The sequence below is a fragment of the Muntiacus reevesi genome, chromosome 10, assembly GCF_963930625.1.
Source record: "Muntiacus reevesi chromosome 10, mMunRee1.1, whole genome shotgun sequence".
In the NCBI taxonomy this organism is placed as follows: Eukaryota; Metazoa; Chordata; class Mammalia; order Artiodactyla; family Cervidae; genus Muntiacus; species Muntiacus reevesi.
Genome location: NC_089258.1, coordinates 55,964,872 through 55,988,815, shown reverse-complemented (window position 1 = coordinate 55,988,815; position 23,944 = coordinate 55,964,872). Strand labels below are relative to the sequence as shown.

The 23,944-nt window shown below is 45.6% G+C and overlaps 3 protein-coding genes across 4 annotated transcripts in view; 2 read left to right on the top strand and 1 right to left on the bottom strand.

The window, feature by feature from the left end:
• The first annotated feature begins 11,763 nt into the window (after positions 1–11,763).
• Positions 11,764–12,426, top strand: LOC136176909 (putative claudin-24). Its single transcript, XM_065947575.1, has one exon. The coding sequence runs from the start codon at positions 11,764–11,766 to the stop codon at positions 12,424–12,426; it is 663 nt and encodes a 220-aa protein (XP_065803647.1).
• A 1,532-nt stretch (positions 12,427–13,958) lies between these two features.
• LOC136176370 (claudin-22-like) lies at positions 13,959–14,621 on the top strand. The gene has a single exon (XM_065946529.1). The coding sequence runs from the start codon at positions 13,959–13,961 to the stop codon at positions 14,619–14,621; it is 663 nt and encodes a 220-aa protein (XP_065802601.1).
• A 1,055-nt stretch (positions 14,622–15,676) lies between these two features.
• Positions 15,677–23,944, bottom strand: part of WWC2 (WW and C2 domain containing 2) — a 145,716-nt gene continuing 137,448 nt past the window's right edge. For both annotated transcript variants that reach the window (XM_065946625.1, XM_065946627.1), the window contains 3 exons: positions 23,109–23,351; positions 20,724–20,851; positions 15,677–18,500 (listed from right to left, as the gene is read on the bottom strand). In XM_065946625.1, the coding sequence (XP_065802697.1) occupies positions 18,434–18,500; positions 20,724–20,851; positions 23,109–23,351 (438 nt within the window). In that variant the 3' untranslated portion in view covers positions 15,677–18,433. The remainder of the gene's footprint in view (positions 18,501–20,723; positions 20,852–23,108; positions 23,352–23,944) is intronic.

The following is a 23,944-nucleotide window of genomic DNA, read 5'->3' as shown; positions in this document are numbered from 1 at the left end:
ACTGCACTCAGGTACTCAGTCGTGTCCGACTCTTTGCCACCCCACGGGCTGTAGCCTGCCAGGTTCCTCTGTCCATGGGGCTTTTCAGGCAAGAATACTGAAGTGGGTTACCATTTCCTCCTCCAGGAGATCTTCTCTACCCAAGGATTGAGCCCGCCTCTCCTGCATTGGTAGGCAGGTTCTTTACCTACTGAGTCATCAGGAAAGCCCTATAATATTTATAAACTATTATAAAGTACATTAGTATAATATATAGTGTATAGTATAACATTATACTTTAGTGCTAAAGTGTCCCTCAATCCCATCCGTCACTGATGACGATGTCCCCTTCATTCTCCAGAACTCAGATCTCACTTTATCTTTTACACGTTTGTCCTTTTAAGGCTTGGGAGAAAATGTCAGCTGGGGCCTCAGAGGATGGAAACATCACATGATTTAGCTTTCAGAAACATTCCACCCCCGTGCACCTGTGATGAAAAGGGCTTTCAACTCTGGGGCTGGAAATGCACCCCTTCCTCCAGGGTTCCCCTACTTTCTCTCTTAAATGCCACCTCCCGAAACTGCTCGAGGACACCTGCAGTCGCTCACACACTCACACACACCAATGCTTATGTGTGGGCGATGCACCCTGGTGGGGACATTCGGATGCACCCTCTTTGCACTGGGGCTTAGCCCCCAGGGAAGGGTCCAGGTACTCCTTCCAGAGCGGCTCTCCAGAAGTTCTCCTGCGCTGGTCCCCTCCTGCCAGCTATTCTGTTTGTTCATCCCCAGAAAGTCCTGAGCAGAACGTCAGGCAGAGGGAGTAACTTCCAGGTGCTGACCACTACCCTGCCCATGCCCCCAAGATCTAACTGACTACAAGTGTAAAGACTGGGACATGCATGTCAAAATTGCAGAACAGTATTAGTTCATACTTGATAGATGTTTCCTTACAGTTTTGTAATGTCCCCCAACTTGGGTTTTTTATTTTGTTTTATTTTATTTATTTATCTTTTTTGCCACTTGGTTTTTGTTTTTCTATCCTTTTTGGTTGTTCTACATGTAGAATCTTAGTTCTCTTACCAGGGATTGAACCTGAGCCTGCTATGGTGGAAGGCAAATTATTAACCACTGGACCACCAGGGAAGTCCTTAGGTTTTTCTTTTTAACTTCAGTGGGCAAGGATGGGTTCTTTTCCTCTTTTCTTCTTACCAAAACTTTTTGATGAAAGTTTCAATATACTGCCTGGCACTTATATAAATCAAACCAACCAATCTGAGGAATTGATAAGTGCTCTGAATTTTTAAACATTCGTGTTAAAATAAACAAGCATCCATCTCTAGCATCCTTTGAAAACTTTGGTCCAGACTTCCTTCCTTTTCCCCAGACCTAGCCTAGGCCCATCTTGACACCTTTCAAGAATAGGGCAGACTTGTAGGTCAACTCCTGATGGTTTGACAGCATTTACTATCTCACTATAGGCAGTTGACTGAGTTCACAGATTTGAGTCCATTCATCCTGCTCAGGCGCCAGCATGTTGTGTTGTCGAGAGGGCAGGTGACTGGCCTTGAGAGCGTTTGCAGCGCTGCCGTTGTACACAAACACGCACTGTCAATTCCCAGGTGGTGCAGTGGTGAAGAATCCTCCTGCTAAGGCAGGAGATGCAGATTCAATACCTGGGTCAGGAAGATCCCCTGGAGGAGGAAATGGCAACCCACTCCAGTCTTCTTGCCTGGGAAATCTCATGAACAGAGGAGCCTGGCGGGCTACAGTCCATGGGGTCACAGAGAGTCCGACACGGCTGAGTGACTGGGGGCACGCACATGAGCACGAGGAGAAACCACCTCATCCGTTTCTTAGACACGCGCTTGTTGAGCACCTGGTAGATACAAGGCATTGTGCTCTGGGGGTTGTGAAGGCTACAGGCTGTTTTGTCCCACTAGGTGAGTTCACAGTGTTGATCGCGAGGATTACTATTTAGCGAACTAGGAATGTTAAGAAAAAAAGAAAAAAAGCTATAGGTTTCCTTTAAAAAAAAACAAAACCCCAAAACCTTTATTTGAGGACTTCCCTGGTGGACCAGTGGTTAGGACTTCACCTTCCACTGCAGGGTGTGTGAGTTTGATCCCTGATCAGAGAGCTAAGATCCCGCATGCATTTGGGCCAAAAAAACAAAAAAAACAAAAAAAACCCCACAACACAAAAAACCAAAAAACAACATTGTAACAAATTTAATAAAGACTTTAAAAAGGATCCATGTCAAAAAGAAAAAAAAATCTTAAAGAAAAATAAAACAGGGAACTCTGTTCAATGTTATGTGGCAACCTGGATGGGAGGGGATTTGGGGGGTTGTGTGGCTGAGTCCCTTTGCCATCCACCTGAAACTGTCACAATATTGTTAACTGGCTATGCTCCAATTCAAAATAAATAGTTAAAACAAAAAACAAACCTGTGTTTGGCAGGAGGCACCCCTTTGCCTGGAGAGCTTGTCCACAGAAAAGACGAGCCTGCCCCGAGCAGAGGTGGGGACATTTGGTTTCTCTGAGTACTTGACCCCAGGCTCCCCCTCTCTCAAAGCAGTGCTGACTCTAGTGTCTCATATTCAGTGGGTGTATGTCCTAGAAGATCCCAAACCCAGCCAACCATTTCGTCTTGTCCTCCACGCGCTGAGCAACCTGCCAGTAATATTTGTTTCCTGGCTGAACTTCACTCCTACCTCCCCTTCTGGGAGCATCATGGTCGGAGCTGCTAATCCGTGAACAGAAACTGGAGACGGGAGCCCCCACGTCAGGGGAGGGGAGGAACCCCCAGGCCAGGGAAGGAGAGGAGCCCCCAGGTCAGGGGAGGGGAGGCTTCATGCTTCTGGTCTCGGGGCTGCTGCCCTGGAGTTTCCTCGGCCTGGAACACTCACACTCCCGTTTTTTTTTTTTTTTTTTATTGCTTTGAATGATGGTATTTACTCATTTGCTGACAGCTTTTCCCACTTGAATGTGAGACCAGTCCCTCAACAACCACCGCCACCCCCCACCCCCCGCCCCAACCCACCCCTGCCCCGCCCCTGCCATCCTAGGTAGGAGTGGGACCTGCATCCCTGCGGGTCTTGGTAGTGTCTTCAGCACTTACTGCCTGGTCAGTAGGAGGTGCTCAAAAAAGAAATTTTTTTTTTTGCATGTTGCAAGAACAAAAGAGTTGGAGGTTATTTCCCACCACTGAGAAATTTCTTCCCCATAGCCCTGACAGGTGAGAGTCACTTTTTTAACACCTTGGAGATGCAGCGCAGCCTGTTCCATTCCATTTTTAAAGTGTCAATGCAATATTAAGAACCATCTCTAGGTGATGAGTGGTAAAGTATCTGCCTTCATTGGGTTCAACCCAGGGGTTGGGAGGATCCCCTGGAGAAGGAAATGACAACCCACTCCAGTATTCTTGACTGGAAAATCCATTTGACAGAGGAGCCTGGTGGGCTGCAGTCCATGGGGTCACACAGAGTCAGATACCACTGACCACTCATGCATGCACACATGCTCTATAACTGTTAGTGATGCTCTGGAGAGCTTGGTCAACTTGACCTCCCCCTAGAAGGAAACTTTAAGTTGACAGTATCTTATTCCCAGGGATTAGCACCCCCGGCCAGTCATTAGCCCTTTCTGGATCCTTGTTTCTTTGTGCAAACTGAAACAACTTATTTCAGTATACTGAGGAGAGCAATCGATCCTAGGGGATCATGAATATTTTTAAAAGTTGAGAAAGAACTCATCCTGTTTAATTAATGTCTGATGATGGAAAATGTTGACGAAGGAATGTCTTCTAACCTGACTCCTGTGCTTATTTAGATGCTTCGGGATCCAGGTGCTGTCTCTCTGATCACTGAGCAACATCATGAAGGAACTCCCTGCATCCTGGGCTAGAAATCTGATGATGGGTGGTGGTCTGGTTCATGGATGAGAATCTACAGGGTAGCATTGGCTCCACTTTAGGAACCTGCAGGTCCTTCCTGTTCTGGGCATGCCCATCTGGTCCTGCCCCTCTGGCTACGGGTACAGGAGCCCAGGGGCCCTGCCGGGAGGACCAGCTCTGGGGACATTGGGTGTGGTCTCTCGTCCTGGGCCCCTGAGGCCCCACATTGAGGATACTGTTCTGCAGTAGCACGAGCTCAGGTGTGGCTTCAATAAAGAACACATACCAGGCCAGTGATCGCGGCGGCTGCTGCTCTCCCCTCTTTTTGGTGCACGGTGTGTGCTGACTGCCGGATTTCATACACCGTAGACTCGGCCAGGAAGAGGCGAGCAGAGCTGACTTTGTGGAGCAGCTGCCTGAAACCTCTGGAAACTGGCTGGAAACATGCTGAAAACCTCTGGAAACTGGCTAAGGAGCTGTGAGATCAAGCCCTGAGCCTTTGGAGTGAGAGCACTGAGCCCCAGACCCTAGACTACCAGAGAACTAACCCTAGGGAGTATCAAATAGTGAGAACTCACACAAAGGAAGCCACTTGAATACAAGACCCGGCATCACCCAACCACCAGTAGCACCCTGTGCAGGATGCCTCATCTAAACAACAGACAAAACAAAAATACAAACCCAATCATGAGGATTACTACCTCACTCAGTGTTGTCCATCAGAGGAAAAACAAACAAGAAAACTCAGCATAAATCTCACCCTATATGAAGCTTACACAAACCCCTGGACCAAAGAAAGAATTCAACATTGAAGCCTGGAAAAGGAGACCTCAAACACAATAAGTTAAAGAAAAAATAATGAAAGGGCAGAGAAACACTACACAAACGAAGGAACAAACTAGAAACACTGAAGTCCAAAGAAATGAAGAGGAAATAGGTAAAAAAAACTGAAAAAGAATTCAGAATAATGATAGTAAAGATGATCAAAAACCTTGAAAACAGAATGGAGAAAACGCAAGAATCAATTAACAAAAACCTAGAAGAACTGAATAAACATACAGAGACAAACAACATCATTGCTGACATTAAATATACTCTAGAAGGAATCAACAGTGGAATAGCTGAAGCAGAACGAATCAGTGAGCTGGAAGATAAAATGGTGGAAATAACTTCTGAAGAGCAGAATAAAGTAAAAAGAATGAAAAGAACTGAGGAGAGTCTCAGAGACCTATGGGACAATATCAAATGCACCAACATTTGAATTACAGGGGTCCTAGGAGAAAAAGAAAAGGTGTGAGAAAATTTTTGAAGAGATTATAGTTGAAAATTTCCCCAACATGGAAAAGGAGATAATCAAATTCAAGAGGCACAAAGAGTCCCATACAGGATAAACCCAAGGAGAAACATGCCGAGACACATACTAATCAAATTAACAAAGACTAAACACAAAGAAAAAATATTAAAAGCAGCAATAGAGAAGCAACAAGTAACATACACAGGAAACCCCATACGTTTCAGTTCAGTTCAGCTCAGTCGTGTCTGATTCTTTGTGACCGCATGAACCAGAGCACGCCAGGCCTCCCTGTCCATTACCAACTCCTGGAGTCCACCCAAACCCATGTCCATCAGGTCGGTGATGCCATCCAGACATCTCATCCTCTGTCATCCCCTTCTCCTCCTGCCCCCAATTCCTCCCAGCATCAGGGTCTTTTCAAATGAGTCAGCTCTTTGCATCAGGTGGCCAAAGTATTGGAGTTTAAGCTTCAGCATCAGTCTTTCCAATGAACACCCAGGACTGATCTCCTTTAGGATGGACTGGTTGGATCTCCTTGCAGTCCAAGGGACTCTCAAGAGTCTTCTCCAACACCACAGTTCAAAAGCATTAATTCTTCGGTACTCAGCTTTCTTCACCGTCCAACTCTCACATCCATATATGACTACTCGAAAAACCATAGCCTTGACTATATGGACATTTGTTGGCAAAGTAATGTCTCTGCTTTTTAATATGCTATCTAGGTTGGTCATCATTTTCCTTCTAAGGAGTAAGCGTCTTTTAATTTCATGGCTGCAATCACCATCTGCAGTGATTTTGGAGCCCCCCAAAATAAAGTCAGCCACTGTTTCCACTGTCTCCCCATCTATTTCCCATGAAGTGATGGGACCAGATGCCATGATCTTCGTTTTCTGAATGTTGAGCTTTAAGCCAACTTTTTCACTCTTTTCTTTCACTTTCATCAAGAGGCTTTTTAGTTCCTTTTCACTTTCTGCCGTAAGGGTGGTATCATCTGCATATCTGAGGTTATTGATATTTCTCCCGGCAATCTTGATTCCAGCTTGTGCTTCTTCCAGCCCAGTGTTTCTCATGATGTACTCTGCATATAAGTTAAATAAGTTTTAGAGCTGATATTTCAGCAAAAACTCTGCAGGCCAGAAGGGAATGGCAGGATATATTTAAAGTACCAAAAGGGAAATATCTACAACCAAGATTACTGTAGTTGGCAAGGATCTCATTCAAAATTGATGGAAAAATATAAAGCTTTTCAGACAAGCAAAAGTTAAGAGAATTCAATACCACCAAACTAGCTTTACAACAAATGTTAAAGGGACTTGTATAGTCAAGAAATACAAGAGAAGAAAAAGATCTACAAAATCAACTCCAATTAAGAAAATGGCAATGGGAATATCTTTATCAATAATTACTTTAAATGTAAATGGATTAAATGTTACAATCAAAAGACACAGACTGGCTGAATGGATACAAATACAAGACCCATATATATGCTGTCAACCTAAAGACACATATAGACTGAAAGTGAGAGGATGGGAAAACATATTCCATACAAACGGGAAGTAAAAGAAAGTTGGAGTAGCAATCCTCATATCAGACAAAACAGACTTTAAAATAAAGATTACAAGAGGTAGGGAAGGACACTACATAATGATCAAGGGATCAATCCAAGAGGAAGACATAACAATTGTAAATATCTGTGCACCCAACATAGGAGTACCTCAATACATAAGACAAACACTAATAGACATGAAAGGAGAAGTTGACAGTAACACAATAATAGTAGGAGACTTTAACACCCCACTCACACCAATGGATAGATCATCAAAACAGAAAATTAATAAGAAAACACAAGTCTTAAATGATACATTAGATGAGATGGATCTCATTGATATCTTCAAGACATTCCATCCAAATGCAGAAGAATATACCTTCTTCTCAAGTGTGCATGGAACATTCTCTAGGATAGCTCATATCTTGGGTCACAAATCAAACCTCAGTAAATTTAAGAAAATTGAAATCATATCAAGTATCATCTCTGACCACAGCACTATGAGACTAGATAGCAATTACAAGAAAAAAACTGTAAAAAACACAAACACATGGAGATTAAACAATACATTTCTAAATAATGAACAGTTTACTGAAGAAATCAGAAGGGAAATAAAAATTTTTCTAGGAACAAATGACAATGAAAATGTGACAACTCAAAACCTATGGGATGCAGCAAAAGCAGATCTAAGAGGGAAGTTTATAGCAGTACAATCCTACCTCAAGAAAAAAGAAAAACATTGAATAGACAACCTAACTTTAAATCTAAAACAACTGGAAAAAGAAAAACATCCCACCCCCAAATTAGTAGAAGAAAAGAAATCATAAAGATCAGAGCAGAAATAAATGAAAAAGAAATGAAAGAAACAGTTGTAAAGATTAATAAAACTAAAAGCTGGTTCTTTGAGAAGATAAACAAAATTGACAAACCTGCAGCCAGACTGATCAAGAAAAAGAGAGAAGAATCAAGTCAACAAAATTAAAAATGAAAAAGGAGAGGTTACAACAGACATTGCAGAAATACAAAGGATTATGAGAGACTATTATGAACAACTCTATGGCAATAAAATGGATAACCTGGAAGAAATGGACAGATTCTTAGAAAAGTTCAATCTTCCAAGACTGAACCAGGAAGAAATGGAAATTATAAAGAACCCAATTATAAGCACTGAAATTGAAGCTGTGATCAAAAATCTCCCAAAAAACAAAAGCCCAGGACCAGATGGCTTCACAGGAGAATTCTATCAAACATTTGGAGAAGAGCTAATGCCTATCCTTTTAAAACTCTATCAAAAAATTGCAGAGGAAGGAACACTTCCAAACTCATTCTATGAAGCCACCACCACCCTGATACCAAAACGAGACAAAGACAACACACAAAAAGAAAACTATGGGCCAATATCACTGATGAACATAGATGCAAAAATCCTCAACAAAATTTTAGCAAACAGAATTCAACAACACATTATAAAGCTCATACACCAAGATCAAATTGGGTTTATTCCAGGGATGAAAGGATTTCTCAATACATGCAAATCAATGTGATGCACCATATTAACAAAATGAAAGATAAAAACTATGTGATAATCTCAATAGATGCAAAAAAAGCCTTTGACAAAATCCATCACTCATTTATGATTAAAACTCTTCAAAAAATGGGCATAGAAGGAACCTACCTCAACATAGGAAAGGCCATATATGATAAGCCTACAGCAAACATTATTCTCAATGGTGAAAAACTAAAAGCTTTCCCCCTAAAATCAGGAACAAGACAAGGGGGTCCACTTTCACCACTATTATTCAACATAGTTCTGGAAGTCCCAGCTACAGCAATCAGAGAAGAAAAAGAGATAAAATGAATCCAGCTCAGAAAAGAAGTAAAGCTCTCACTGTTTGCAAATGACCTGATACTGTACATAGAAAACCCTAAATATACTATCAGAAAATTTCTAGAGCTAATCAGTGAATTTAGCAAAGCTGCAGGATACAAAATCAATACACAGAAATCACTTACATTTCTATATATTAACAATGAAATATCAGAAAGAGAAATTAAGGAATCAATCCTATTCACCATTGCAACAAAAAGAATTAAATATCTAGGAATAAACTTACCTAAGGAGACAAAAAGAACTGTACACAGAAAATTATAAGATGCTAATGAAAGATATCAAAGAGGATATAAACAGATGGAGAGATATTCCATGTTCCTGGGTAGGAGAAATCACTATTGTGAAAATGACTATACTACCAAATGCAATCTAGAGATTCAATGAGATCCCTATCAAATTACCAATGGCGTTTTTCACAGAACTAGAACAAAAAATTTCATAATTCATATGGAAACACAAAAGACCCCAAATAGCCAAAGCAGTCTTGAGAAAGAAGAATGGAACTGGAGGAATCAACCTTCCTGACTTCAGACTATACTACAAAGCTATGGTCATCAAGAGAGTATGGTACTGGCACAAAAACAGAAATATAGACCAACGGAACAAGATAGAAAGCCCAGAAATAAACCCATGCACCTATGGGTACCTTATTTTTGCAAAGGAGGCAAGAATATAAAATGGGGCAAAGACAGCCTCTTCAATAAATGGTGCTGGGAAAACTGGACAGCTACATGTAACAGAATGAAATTAGAACACTTCCTAACATCATACACAAAGATAAACTCAAAATGGATTAAGTATAAGACCTAAATATAAGACCAGAAACTATAAAACTCTTAGAGGAAAACATAGGCAGAACACTCAATGACATAAATCAAAGCAAACTCTATGACCCACCTCCTTGAGTAACGGAAATAAAAAGTGTGACCTGATTAAACTTAAAAGCTTTTGCAGAGCAAAGAAAACTATAAGCAAGGTGAAAAGACAACCCTCAGAATGGGAGAAAATAATAGCAAATGAAAAAACAGACAAAGGATTAATTTCCAAAATATACAAGCAGCTCATGCAACTCAATACCAGAAAAACAAACAACCCAATCAAAAAGTGGGAAAAAGACCTAAACAGACATTTCTCCAAGGAAGACATACAGATGGCTGACAAACACATGAAAAGATGCTCAACATCGCTCATTATTAGAGAAATGCAAATGAAAACTACAATGAGATATCACCTCACACTGGTCAGAATGGCCATCATCAAAAAGTGTACAAACAATAAATGCTGGAGAGGGTGTGGAGAAAAGAGAATGCTCTTGCACTGTTGGTGGGAATGTAAACTGATACAGCCACTATGGAAGACTGTATGGAGATTCCTTAAAAAACTAGGAATAAAGCCACCATATGACCCAGCAATTCCACTCCTAGGCATATACCCTGAGGAAACCAAAATTGAAAAAGACACATGTATCCCATTGTTCATTGCAGCACTATTTGTAATAGCTAGAACATGGAAGCAACCTAGATGTCCATTAACAGATGGATGGATAAAGAAGTTGTGGTACATATACACAATGGAATATTACTCAGCCATAAAAAGGAACATGTTTGAGTCAGTTCTAATGAAGTGGATGAACCTAGGACCTATTACACAGAGTGAAGTGAGTCAGAAAGAGAAAGATAAGTACTGTATTCTAACACATATATACAGAATCTAGAAAAATGGTACTGAAGCATATATTTACAGGGCAGCAGTGGAGAAACAGACAGAGAATAGACTTAAAGACAAGGGGAGAGGGGAGGAGAGGGTGAGATGTATGGAAAGAGTAACATGGAAACTTACATTACTGTTTGTAAAATAGATAGCCAACGGGAGCTTGCTGTATGTCTCAGGAAACTCAAACAGGGGCTCTGCGTCAACCTAGACGGGGTGGGGTGGGGAGGGAGATGGGAGCGAGGTCCAAAAGGGAGGGGATCTATGCATGCACGAAATTTTGTAAAGCAATTATCCTTCAGTTCATAAATTAAAACACAGTGAGAACACACACACACACACACACACACACACACACACACACACACACACACACACACACACACACACACACACGATGATGCCTCAAAGCTCAGTCCCAGGGAGGCTGTTTTGTAAAGCAATTATCCTTCAGTTCATAAATTAAAACACAGTGAGAACACACACACACACACACACACACACACACACACACACACACACACACACACACACACACACACACACACGATGATGCCTCAAAGCTCAGTCCCAGGGAGGCTGTTTTGTCTTGGAATTGGTAGGAGTTTCCTTGCCTGGTGCTTCTTTGTCTTTGTGGCTTAAATGATAGTGAAGACAGCTTGATTCTGGACCAAAAAAAACACCTGTTGGATACTAAGAAATCACGTTCTATCTCAGGAGGTCCTTAACAAGGATGGAGAAAATCTCAGAATGAAATCCAGAGATGCCCCCTTCCTCAGTTGGTACCTCTGGGCATGGCCTTGGTGTCTTTCATTTTAATTAATCCAGTGAACCCGCCTCTACCTTTCAAAGGAATCTGAGGGAAACGTTCTCTGCCAAGTCCCAACCGAGTCCCTGTAACACTCAAGAACGTGGGCCAGGCTCTCGTGTAGGTTAAGGAAGCCTGAGAAGGGTAAAGATTATAGACAAACAGTCTACCTTTCTTTACAAGGTCTTGTTTTGCATCTCTGAAATCTCAGGTTCAGCTATTACAATGAGGTCCTGTTGTAGAAAGAGCTGGCCTTTTATCACCACTTAAAATCTAATTAATCCATATTGAAGCACAAAGATTTCTGTTGTATTTTAGGGTGAGGGGTCATAGAGCCCTCTTTGTTCATCCTTAGACTTATACTCATCAAGCATAGGGGATATAATTTTACCAAGCAAATTGGAAGGTAACAGATCAAATCTTTATCGGAAAGCCTAACTCATAGTTTAAACAGAGCCCTTGGTCCTTTACATGAAACATTATATTCGAGAAGAACAAAAACGCATTTCAGAGTGTGCAAAGAGTTAACGACCAAAGCTTATATTCCCTGAGCGGCATTTAACCAAGATTGTCACACTACTGCCCACCACGAGACGGCAGCTCCTATAGGGGTGGCAAGGGTCCTAAGGCCTGTTGCAATGGCTTTAGTCTTGAGAGTAGCAATGCAATTCGTTGGGATTTTGCTCTCATTTCTGGGATGGGTTTTATCCATTATTACGACTTACTTGCCACATTGGAAAAACCTCAATCTGGACTTAAATGAAATGGAAAACTGGACCATGGGACTCTGGCAAGCCTGTGTCGTCCAGGAGGAAGTGGGGATGCAGTGCAAGGACTTCGAGTCTTTCCTGGGTTTGCCTGCTGAGCTCAGGATCTCCAGGGTTTTAATGTTCCTCTCAAATGGGCTGGGGCTCCTGGGCCTGCTGGTGTCGGGCTTTGGCCTGGACTGCTTGAGGATTGGAGAGACACAGCGGGACGTCAAGAAGCGGCTGTTGATCCTGGGAGGAATTCTGTTCTGGACAGCGGGCGTCACAGCCCTCGTTCCTGTCTCTTGGGTGGCCCACGTGACAGTCCAGGAGTTCTGGGACGACAGCATCCCCGAGATTGTGCCCAGGTGGGAGTTTGGAGAGGCCCTCTTTATCGGCTGGTTTGCTGGATTTTCTCTCCTGCTGGGAGGGTGTCTGCTGAACTGGGCTGCCTGCGGGACCCAGGCTCCCCTGGCTTCCGGCCACTACGCAGTGGCAGAAATGCAAACTCAGTGTGCATACCTGGAAAATGGAACTGCCAACCCTTCAGTATAAGGCACTGAGGAAAATAGAGAGGTATATCTTCCTTCATCAACTGGGATGGAGTGTCTGCAGGAAAAAGGGGTCTTCGTTATGTAACTAACTCTGTGCTGCTCACATTTTCTCATCAGACAATGACTTTTCTATCCTAGATAGCTCATCCTCCCCAAACCTGGAAAAGTAAGAAAGAGGCCAATCCTATATCCAAAGAAAGTTGTTGTGGTAACCATTTCATTGGTATGAACAAAAGAAATTTCATTGATCTGGTTATTTCAATCAAAACGTAGTGGCGATTGTTCAATAGAGTCAGCATTAAGCTTCATATGTTAATTTGATATTAGAAATTGTTTTTGGTTTTGTTGGCAGCTGAAATTGATAACTTGTTTCCTCAAGAAAAAAAAAAGCTAAACTAACAATTTGAAATCCTTTAAGCATTCTGTACTAGCAAAACCACATGCTAAGCCTCTCCAAAGTGCCATTTCCACAACAATGAGTTGGTCTTTCTTGAACAGAGGTGGTTTGTGTTTAGGAAATTACTAGGAACCCTGCTATGCAGGACTTTATGAGGCTGAAGGTTTTCAGTACATTGTGATACTCTTGAGATTTAAAATACCAGCCAATCTCTTCTCATCTCTTCCCTCAAAAGCTTCAGACTTTAAAAAAACAATTCCAAAAATGTTTTGCTTGTTATTCAGCTCATCAGCTGTAATAAAAACGTTCCTTTGTTTGATTAAAAGTTACAAGCATGGAGATGAATTGAAACGGATGTGGATTCTAACCTACACAGTACTACTGCTTAACTTTTTTGCTGTTCAGGAAAAGAACCAAACAAAAACTAGAAAGTGTTTATGCCCACATGAGTGTTGCTGTCAGGAAGGCACTGGGGTTAAACAGACCTGATACTTAGTTCAGAATGGTTTCATATGTTATGGGGTATATGTAGCCTAAGCGATTAGAAAACAAAGTCTGATTTAAAGCCTACAGAAGAAATTTCTGTGATTGATTTGGTTAAGAAATACTTGTGCTGAACCTATTTTTAAAGCCAATAACACTTACCACAACAGGCGTACTGAAATATGAGACCTTTGAAAAGAAGAAAATGTGACAGGTGCAATTAGATAAAATGCAGCAGGACTTGAACCAAACTGTCAATTAAACATTTTGCTTGGAGACTTCTTAATTCTTTGACTTATCAGAAAGTTTGAGAACAACACGAGAACCATTTATACATTCACAATGAGAGGATTATTACCAGTTCATGTTATTCTGGGGACAAACTGCATACTATGAAATGCAGTCCATAGGATGTGAACATGATCTTGGCCACACCTTGGCATGACTGGTTTGCAGAATTATTTCCCTATCCTTTTCTGAAATCTATTCAACACAGAATCAAACAATAGCAACTCTGGCAAGAATCCTCCTATATACACAATGAAAAAATAGTTTTGAGCTCTGCAAGTGATAATATTAATACAAGTGTCACACTTCTTTTCACAGCCACTGAAAGACAGGGGTGAGCCTGGCTAAGGCCGCAGGATTTTATGATGGCTTTAGTGTTTAGAGCGGTGGCACAACTAGCTGGAATTTCACTATCCTTGCTGGGATGGGTTTTATCCTGTCTTACAAACTACCTGCCGCAATGGAAGAATTTCAACCTGGACTTAAATGAAATGGAAAACTGGACCATGGGGCTCTGGCAAGCCTGTGTCGTCCAGGAGGAAGTGGGGATGCAGTGCAAGGACTTCGAGTCTTTCCTGGGTTTGCCTGCTGAGCTCAGGATCTCCAGGGTTTTAATGTTCCTCTCGAATGGGCTGGGGCTCCTGGGCCTGCTGGTGTCGGGCTTTGGCCTGGACTGCTTGAGGATTGGAGAGACACAGCGGGACGTCAAGAAGCGGCTGTTGATCCTGGGAGGAATTCTGTTCTGGACAGCTGGCGTCACAGCCCTCGTTCCCGTCTCTTGGGTGGCCCACGTGACAGTCCAGGAGTTCTGGGACGAGAGCATCCCCGAGATTGTGCCCAGGTGGGAGTTTGGAGAGGCCCTCTTTATCGGCTGGTTTGCTGGATTTTCTCTCCTGCTGGGAGGGTGTCTGCTGAACTGGGCTGCCTGCGGGACCCAGGCTCCCCTGGCTTCCGGCCACTACGCAGTGGCAGAAACTCAGCCTCACCGACTACATCTGGAGATGAAAACCACTCAGCTGAAACTCTAACCCAGAAGGGGTCTGCGGTGTCTCCTCCTCGGATGATTTGGTAGGACTTCCTGGTTACACAGTCACCCATTCACTATGCTTTCCGTTTTCTAAAATGCATTTTCCTCTGTTGTTTCTGAAACTGTCATTTCTTTCTAAGGTGGTAAACGACTTTCTTCCACTCTGAGACCAAAACCATTCAAGACTTAATAGTCATCAAACTCATTACTGGGGATGGGTTTTCTCAATTTTAAAATGGATTCAGTGACTGCACAGAACTGGTCAATAAAACATTATATTAGCACCTACACATCTTTTGAAGTTGTTATTCATAGAGATAAAATCACTCGGCAAATGAAAATGTTACTGATAACCACTGACTTCTTTTAAGTGTTTAAAATCATGTTATACTGAAACTGAAAGTCTGGTTTCCCTGGTGGCTCAGTGGTAAAGAATTGCAAGGGTTTGATCCTTGGGTTGGGAAGATCCCCTGGAGGAGGAAAAGGCAACCCAGTCCACTTACCCTGCCTGGGAAATCTCATGGACAGAGGAGCCCGGCAGGCTACAGTCCATGGGGTGGCAGAGTCGGACGCAACTTAGCGACTAAACAACAAAAGTCTGGCAGTTTGATTATACTAAGAGAATCGCTGGTTGTCTGAGAGCGTGAGAGGTGCCTATGGGGGACACACCATCTCCTTTTGAACTACAGAGCTCAGAGCCTCTTTGGAGACTGTCTGAAGCAGAGGGCAGTCTGGGGTTTTAAAGATTCATGTAAAAATCTACCACACAGATGTGCTTCTGCTTCTGTGCCCTGGGTCCTGGGGTAGAAGGAGCAGCCACAGGGGTGCTGGGGGCTAGGACTGGGGGGTGTGGGCAGAGCACCGCCTCCCTCCCTGGGCCCCTTTTAAAAGAATCAGTGATATATATGGTCCAGCCAAGAGCTATTCACAACAAGCCGTGGGCTTGAGGAATTCTTCGTGAAAGATTTTCTATTTGTTTGGTACATAGTTTGAGTAAACTTTTGTGTTTGTGCCAGTCAGGGAAATTAAGTGAACAATAAAGACACTGAAATAAAGTATTAGGCAATATGTATCTTTGTTTTAAAAAAAAAAAGAAAAACACTGAATTTTTTTTCCACCCACGAACACATGAAAAGTGCAGAAACCAGAGTTAATCTATGTGATGTATTTGCATACTTTTACAAACAAGACAAATTAAAACAGAAACATATTCAGAATTTAACCTGATTAAATATTTAGTTTCAGTCCTGAGCTTTTGATATTTAATACAATATAAAGTAATACCAAAAAAGATTTTAAATTTATTTGATTTGCATGCTACAGAGATTCAGCTAAACTTTGTTCATTTGGCTAGCAATATTCTTTTTGTACCTGTAACACTTAGATTCTGATATACAAAATTGTAATAACATACTGATAATTCAAACTTGAGAACTAAATATTACATTCTTTTTACCCTGTGAAGAATAAATTCTACCTTTAAAAAATAGTATTTATAATATTAAAATTCATGTTGTCCAGATGGTTTTGTGATCAAGTTATTAAAATGTTTTGTCACTGTGAATCATTTGGGTTAGTACAAATACAACAGGATTGTTAAAAGCTGCCTATAAATACATAACGCTATTGCTGATTTTTAAAGTGTGAAAAAGGATTATATTAAAATAAGTTTGCCTCTCACGTTAGAAATGAGCAAATGCTGTAAAATAAAACCAAAGCATCTTGCATACAACTGCTAACTACCGGCCTGAGACAGGTTTTATTCTTTTATGCTTGTCTGAAACTCTTGCGTAGTACAAAAAGTTAACAGCTAATCTGATGGAATTTATAAAGCTGTAAATATTCCAATATAGCCTCTTCTATGTCAAACATTTAAGATGGCCAGAACCAAACTATATATTAAACAGAACATAAATAAGACCGTAAATAAATAAATGAAGAAAATAAAATCGTACGGTACAACCACACATAATCCTATAAACATTTTCATGGTCAAACTGAGAAGCTGAAGACAGCTGACCTTCATTTAACTCTACATTAAATAAACTTCTGTTTTTCACATTTGACCTTGACAAGGAGGACCAGAGCTCTTTTTCCAGTTCTCCTAGGTCACCTAACAGGATGAACTGGGCCGCCTGCAAGGACTGTGCTCAGTCAATTCACGAGGCTGGTTTTTGTTCAAAGTAGTGTCACGTCCAGTTATAACTTCAGAGACTTTTGTACATAAATGGTGGGGACACTTAGGAAAAGTCATTACAAGTTCTAGGCTCAGAAATGGCTTGATTTGAATTCTGATTCTGAAAAATGAACTTTCCAAAACATGTGTAATTGCTTTCAAATATAAATTCTTACCAATGAGGATTCTAGCTTAGGAATAGAACTCATGTTTCTTTTTTTATGGGACCCATTCCTTTAAGATGATTTTTTCATCTCTTAAAAAAAAAATTGATTTCACTTGCTACCTAAGGTGGCTCATCTTAGGTGAGCCTAACACTGCCCCTTCCAGTATTACAGACCGGGTAGCAAGCATGGCTTAACTTGCACAATAACTGTTTATTTTAAAAGCCTTGTATGCAGGCAGGGCTATCCTGGGGATTTGTTTCTTTTAAGAAGTGCTTGAGTTGGGCAAGCTAAAATTCTCCACTGGAGGGAACTTTAGTTGGTTTCCATCTTGTTCGTCTGGAATATATATATTTTTTAAACAAGTGACTCAGACTTTACTTCAATTTAATCATCTCCCCAGGCACTCTCTTCTCTTTGCGTCCTAACTGCTTACCACAAGCTATAGACAGGATTCCCTAAAAATGACAGCTGCAAAGTAACTTCTAGTAAAGGTTAGAAGAAATCGGTTTACTGAAGTATTTGGCAACCCCGATTCAGTCAAGACACCCCTTCCTCTGCGCCTGGTCGCACCACATGCGGCTGACGCGTCTCCGCCTGCATCGCTGGCACTGCCGGTCCTCCGAGCCCCGGGCCCCCACCTTCGTCCACCGGGTACCACCCTCACGCCGAGCACCCAACCCGCCTGGTGCACGCCGGACACTCAGGTGTGAACACTTACACTCACGCCAACTGAGAAGCAGCGGCTGCTCGCTGACGTGCTGATTCTGTTGTGTTGGAGGCGAATTGGCCTTCTTCCCCTTTCGTCTCCCTGCCTTTAAAGTCACACGTCACGAGAAGTGAAGTGTCGCCGGGAGAATGGCTCCTTTGCATCCTTACCTTCTCATACTCAGCATTTTGTTTTTATTTTCTTTAGACACGTAGAAAAGGACAAGAAGGAAGCTGTTCTCAGGACACGGTGTTCCGACAGAGGTGATGGAGATGAATGCGCCCTCTGTCCCACGTGGACCGGGGACCCTGCGCTGAGGCTCCTGCTCCCGTGGAAGAAACCGCCCTCCGGCACCCAGGGTCCCTGCTGCCAGCCTCATGGTTGCTCATAGGAGGACAAAGGAAACGCGAAAACCGCCTTCTGCTAAACCAAGTTATTTCTCAACAGTCGGTTCAACGGGATACACGTGGGGTCCTGCCTCTATTCCATTTCTACAAAATAAAGCCCACTGGCGATACTGTACATTTGGGTACCGGGTGATCCGTTTTGGTTATCTGATTTTTTTTTCTCTTTTTTTAAACAAATTAGAATTATATTCAAGGTACTTTACAAATTAACATGTTTGAAAATCTGATGTGAAATAAAAGCTCTTTAAGAGTTGACGGTTATATTACAAAACAAAATCCCGAACAAGACGCATGTTCAGTCTTTTGCCCTCCCTAAGAAATGAAGAGGTGAAAAACACGAGCTCGTCGGTGATGTGGTCACACGTCATCAGCGGGCAGGGACGGGATGGTTATCTTCGCTCTGGTGAAGTAGGCAATCTTCTCCCTGGAACCAGGGGTGAGAAACACACCAGCTTAAAAAGATGCTGAAAATGCTCCATGCCCAATAGAAACAGTCCCAAGAACACCAGTGTCTCCACAGGCCTGGATGGGAGCTTTTGTCCTTAGCTAGAACTCCATTTAAAATGAAGACTGCCTTCCCCTTTTTCCGAAGGACCCGAGGGATAGCGGCAACTCTGTGGACAGAGGCAGTGAGGTCCCTTCCAGCGTTTCCAACCTCGGTTTTTAAATCATCAGGGGGGCGGGGTGTCAGTCTAGGCCTGCGTGTTTCTCGACCAGGTGGCAGAGAATTCCAGAGGCCAGAATCCTTACAGAAAAGTAGATGCTCCTGGGAAAATTCTTCAAACTCAATACCATGCTAAGGTCGGGGCAACTTAATGAGCTTTGGGTACCAGGATGAGATGGGAGAAGAGATGGAGCCTGACCATCATAAAGGCAGATCCACCCAAATCCCGACTTGGGTGGGGGCGAGTATGGTGCAAACAACCTCAGAGGCACAAAATGAGAAACAAGGGGGTGGGATGGTCTTCAGAGGTCAGCAGAGTGTTAAAGAAATAAGCTTTTAGGGTTGCAGCACCACCCAAGGCAGGAGCAATATGCCTATCCTCTACAAAGTCTTCACGTGGAACACAGTTCGCTGACGGGGTCCCCACACGGGGCGCCGTAAGGAGGGATAAAGATTAGATGGTTGAGGACGAGGGTGAAGATGCAAGGACTGAGGGGAGAAGCTCCAAGTCTAAGGAGAGAGAGAGAGAAGGAGGGAAGCATGAAAACCCCCGGGGAAACTGGAAGGAGAGCTATTTTTGTGGCACAGAGTCCCATCCATTTGTTCAATCCCCTGAGATAAAATGAAGAGTTGAACAGGCAGGTGAAAGTGGTCATGATGTCACTGAAGACAGAACTCAATACTGGGACCTCTGCTTTGATACTCCCCAAAAAACGAATGTCTTTGGCTTACACAGTGCTTTTTAAACACCCAAATTAGTTGTCAGGGTCTCCACTTGAGATAGGTCACATCAAATTCCTGATTTCTGCCTTCGATTCCAGGTGAGACAGCAGCTCAGGGAGCATCCCCAGGGCCGTGCAGGGACCCGGGCCTGGAGGCCTCCGGGGCAGATGCCTTATCCCGGCCCACCTCCCCCGTCTGCATCACCTGCCTGGTGATGTGCGTGGGTCTGGATGCTAAGGGACTCGGGACTGTTTACAACTTGTTTTGGGTTTAGTAACAGCTGGGGTCGGATGACGTCCCCACTGGACTGTGTTTCTTACTCTCAAAGTGACCACAGCACCAAAGGCATGAGAAGGTTCCTCTCGCCACCCTGCACTTCCACAACCCCCACCGCAAGCAGCATCCTCTGCAAGTTCCAAGAGTGACTCTGAGCTGAATGGAGACAGGAAAACGCTGACTCTTCAGGCCAGCACACTAAAAAGAGTCTGAGCCCACGATGCCCCCGTCCCCTCTCTCCACCCCTGGACTCACTCAGGCGACCTTGACCTCCCACTTCACCCTCTGGCACCAAACCGCGTCCCTTCCCGCCCAGCCCTTCCACGCCCACCCCTGCCTCTGCCATCAAACACGCTCCTCGGGTTTCTCCCCTTCCACCAGGAGCTCCCTACAGCCTCCTCTACACCACACATGCACGCACACCGCCCCTCACACATGCACACACACCCCCCACAACTAATAAAGCCACACCTCTTCTGTGCATGCCCCCCACCCCCCAAAAGTGTCCTTGGCCACGGGGCCTCCTGTTCAGGGAATGTCAATCCTCTTCTTACTGTTGGGTTTGACATCCTTCACCGTGCCCCTAGACCAGGACCATGCCCCCCTCCCTTCTAGCTCTCCACCAGCCCTTCCGACACCCCAACCATCCCCTCTCCTGGTCACCTTCTCACCCGTCCTGGGATGTCAGACCCACATCCAGTTGGGGAACTCCTATACGTGGGATGCAGGCTTGCATTTTTATCTCCCACCTGACCCTTAATCCTGGCTCCAGATTTTTATCTCCGCCTGCCTACTGGCCGTGGTTCCCTGAGCTGCCCTGCTGGAATGGTTAGACTGGTGCGTCCAAGAGCAGAAGTCACATCGCCCAGCTCCCGCCCGCCCCCCACCGCCCCTCCGTCCACTCCCCCCACTCTGTCCACTCCCCCCGGCCCCCCGCCCCTTCCCGGGTCCCAGGGCCCCCGGGCCCCCTGCGCTCACGCTCACCGGAAGGACTGCACCTGCCGGGGCACCTTGCGGCTCTGCTCGCGGAGCCGGCACACGTCCTTGGACACCTGCCGCATCAGCTTCTCCGCGTTCAGGTCCTGCTTCTGCTCCTCTTTGGACTGCTCGGCCTGGCGGGGAGACGGAAGCACAGGGGCCCTGGGATGTTACTCGGAGGCTCCCGAGGCGCGCTCTCAGGCCCAGGAGATGCCGGGGCTCCCTGACATCAGGAGGGGGGCCGGGCAGCGCAGGCCACGGGTGCTTTCTCCACGTCGGGGGGGAGGGGACGACACCCATGAGCCCACCTCGCGCCCACCATGGGGAGCAGCCACTGGGTCAGGGCAAGGGGGAGCTTTAACTCATTAAAAAAAACATCTTTTGATACAGGCAATATGGGATCATTTTGTTACCTCTAGAATTCCTAGTAACTCTCTCTCAAAAAAAGAATTAAAAACTACTTATAGCACCATGTTCAAGAAGTATCTACCGTTAACATTTTGGTGAATACACTTTCAATCTCTTATTCACCTTTTCTTTCTGTCCCACGCCTTTTAAAAGTTGTTTATTGATATAAAACTGACATCCTGTGCCAGAAAAGTACACACGGGGCGTGTGGCTCAGCGAGCTTTTACAAGGTGATGCCCTTCTCACCCACCAGGCTGCACGCACCCCGGGGAGAGGGCGGGGGAAGCCCTGACCCCTAAGTTTCCACAGAGCCTCCAGCTGCCAAGAGGACGAGCTGTGAGCTGGGCTGTGGCAGGAGGAGAGTGTATGTCGGGAGGGGTCACTTGAGCCGGGGGGCTGGGGACACAAGCTCGCTTGGGCACCCATGGCCTCCCAAGTGGGTGCTCCAGCAGCGGGATTTAAGTGTGGTCCTGCTTCGTGGAGACCACTGGTCACGGTGGGGGCAGCGAGGGTAGTAAAGGAAATGGGCGAGGAAATTAAGAGTCTTACAGGAGAGATCCGCCCAGGCCAGAGCTAGGCAGTCGGCACTAGGAGACAGGCGGGAAATTGGCTTTGTTGATGGCGCTGCCTGCAGCGAGCTGATGGGCCCTCCCATCAATGGGACCCTTCAGGGCTCCTGTTATTAACGCAGGCAGCTATACACTTTAGAGTCAAAGAATAAGATCTTCAGGCTTAAGAGACAGGACAAGGTCTCTGGTTTACAGCCAAGCTGATACAGACAGCAATCGTAGGACTAGGAGTTTGTTCTTTGGAAATGCTACTGAAATGAGAAAGGTGCCCCAAATGTACAGGAGTGTTCACGTCCACAGGTGAACTGTGATTGAAATCTGGGAAGCCAGTGTTAGGCTCCGGGTTTCAGGAGAGGGTGGGCTTTCCTCATAGCTCAGCTGGTGAAGAATCCGCCTGCAATACAGGAGACCCCGGTTCGATTCCTGGGTCAGGAAGATCCCCTGGAGAAGGGAAAGGCTACCCACTAGTGTTCTGGCCTGGAGAATTCCCTGGACTGTATATCCATGCGGTCGCAAAGAGTCGGACACGACTGAGCGACTTTCACCTTCAGGAGAGTGTGATTAACCTTCAGTGTGCTGGGTAGGAGCCTGCCCCACGCGGAGGTCCGGTGATTTAGTCCGGGTCACGTTGAAGAGCCGGGCGGAGCGGGAACGTGATCCGCGCTGATCTAGTCCCGGCTCCTCGCTCTGCCTCCTAAGGGGCTTGTACGACGCACGACGACACTGACTCTGATTCCCTTTTTATTCTGAGCTGCAAAACAGACTTCCCACCACAAAGGAGGAAGGTAACGCGTGTGACCCGATGAGGAAGGCCAACCTGGGCTCTGCAACCGGCTTCCCTGGGAGCCGCATCTTTTATGACAACTGGCAGGCTCTTCACTCACTGCTAGGCACTTTACAGCCACAGTGCCGAAAACCCCACAAATCGCCAACTGCAGGGGATAGGTGGACGTGAAGGGGCAGGAGTGTGTGTGCATGTTCGAGTGTGCACCGCGGTGTCCCCGAGTGTGTAAGGAGTGGACGTGGGGCTGCAAGCAGGAGAGCAAGCAGGGGAGAAGCCAGTGGTTCTCACCGACCTCCGTGGTCAGAATGCAAGGCGCATAGTGGACAGTCTCTAGCGGGACAGCAAACCTCAGAGACGGGAAAGAAAAGCTCATGACTCAATGAGCTGCCTGAACACAGAGCTGGTAACCGCACAGATGAAAAGGCACCTGTACTCGGGGGGTCAGACCCTTCTCCAAAGGCCACAGACGCGCCGTGTGCTGTGGCTCTTTCCTCTCTACGGTCTGATGCCACAGCTGCCGTCGGGCAGGAGGAGACGTGATGGGAGCAGACGTGCTGGGGTGAGGACCTGAGCGGGGCGGGGGTGCAGGCTGGCACCTTCCGCCGGGAGACGCTTTGGGGCGCCGCGTACCTGCTTCCCCGCCTGCCTCAGGAGCTTCTGGAAGCGCTCGTCGTCCAGCACGCCCGGCGGCAGGTCCGTCTCGCCCTGGGCCTTCAGTTCCTCGAGCCTCTGCCTCAGGCCCCTGAGGGCCTGCAGCTCGTCGTTGAGGCGGCTCTGCCGGGTCAGGGAGGCCTGCAGGTCCAGCTCCAGGTCCAGGGAGGTCCGCACGGGGCACTCGGGCGCTGCCCTCCGGAGGACCGGCTGGCACACCGCCTGCGGGGTTAGAGCACGACATGAGAGCCCCGCTGCAGCGGCGGTCCCCGGACGGGAGGGCGCCCGGGCTCCTGCGTTGGCCGCTGAGGGCCAAGGGGTGGTGGCCTGGTCCCCAGGGAGACAGGAACGAGGCACCGCCACCTCGGAACACACGCGGCCAAGGCGAACGAGCCTGTACTGCCCTGAACCGCAGAGCGTCTCTGGAGTTGTTACCAGGGTGCAGCCTTCCTCAGCCTGACCAGTTTATGCCCAGAGCTGCCCTCTGCGGACCGCAGACACATCGCGAGGAACTGACTCCGAGTCAGGCCCGCATCTGTGTCCCCGCAGTGCACGGCTTCACCCATCACTTCTGTACCTGCGGCTCAGCAGAGCTGGGGTCCGGTCGCCCACCTCTAACCAATGTCCTCTGACTCCGGTTCGTTCCTCACGTCCCATCATCCGACACCCACTCTCGCCTGAGTCACTGTGTTCCTTCTGGGGCCAAGCTTATCCACTTATCAACAAATAATCACTGGCTGTGTATGAATAAGTATCCACTGGGGGTCTGGAGGCAAAACACTAGGAGGAGAAGACGTGATTTCTGACCTCGAAGA

Excerpts from the sequence above, each read along its gene's own strand:
- LOC136176909 (XM_065947575.1), top strand. The coding sequence starts at position 11,764 with ATGGCTTTAGTCTTGAGAGTAGCAATGCAATTCGTTGGGATTTTGCTC.
- LOC136176370 (XM_065946529.1), top strand. The coding sequence starts at position 13,959 with ATGGCTTTAGTGTTTAGAGCGGTGGCACAACTAGCTGGAATTTCACTA.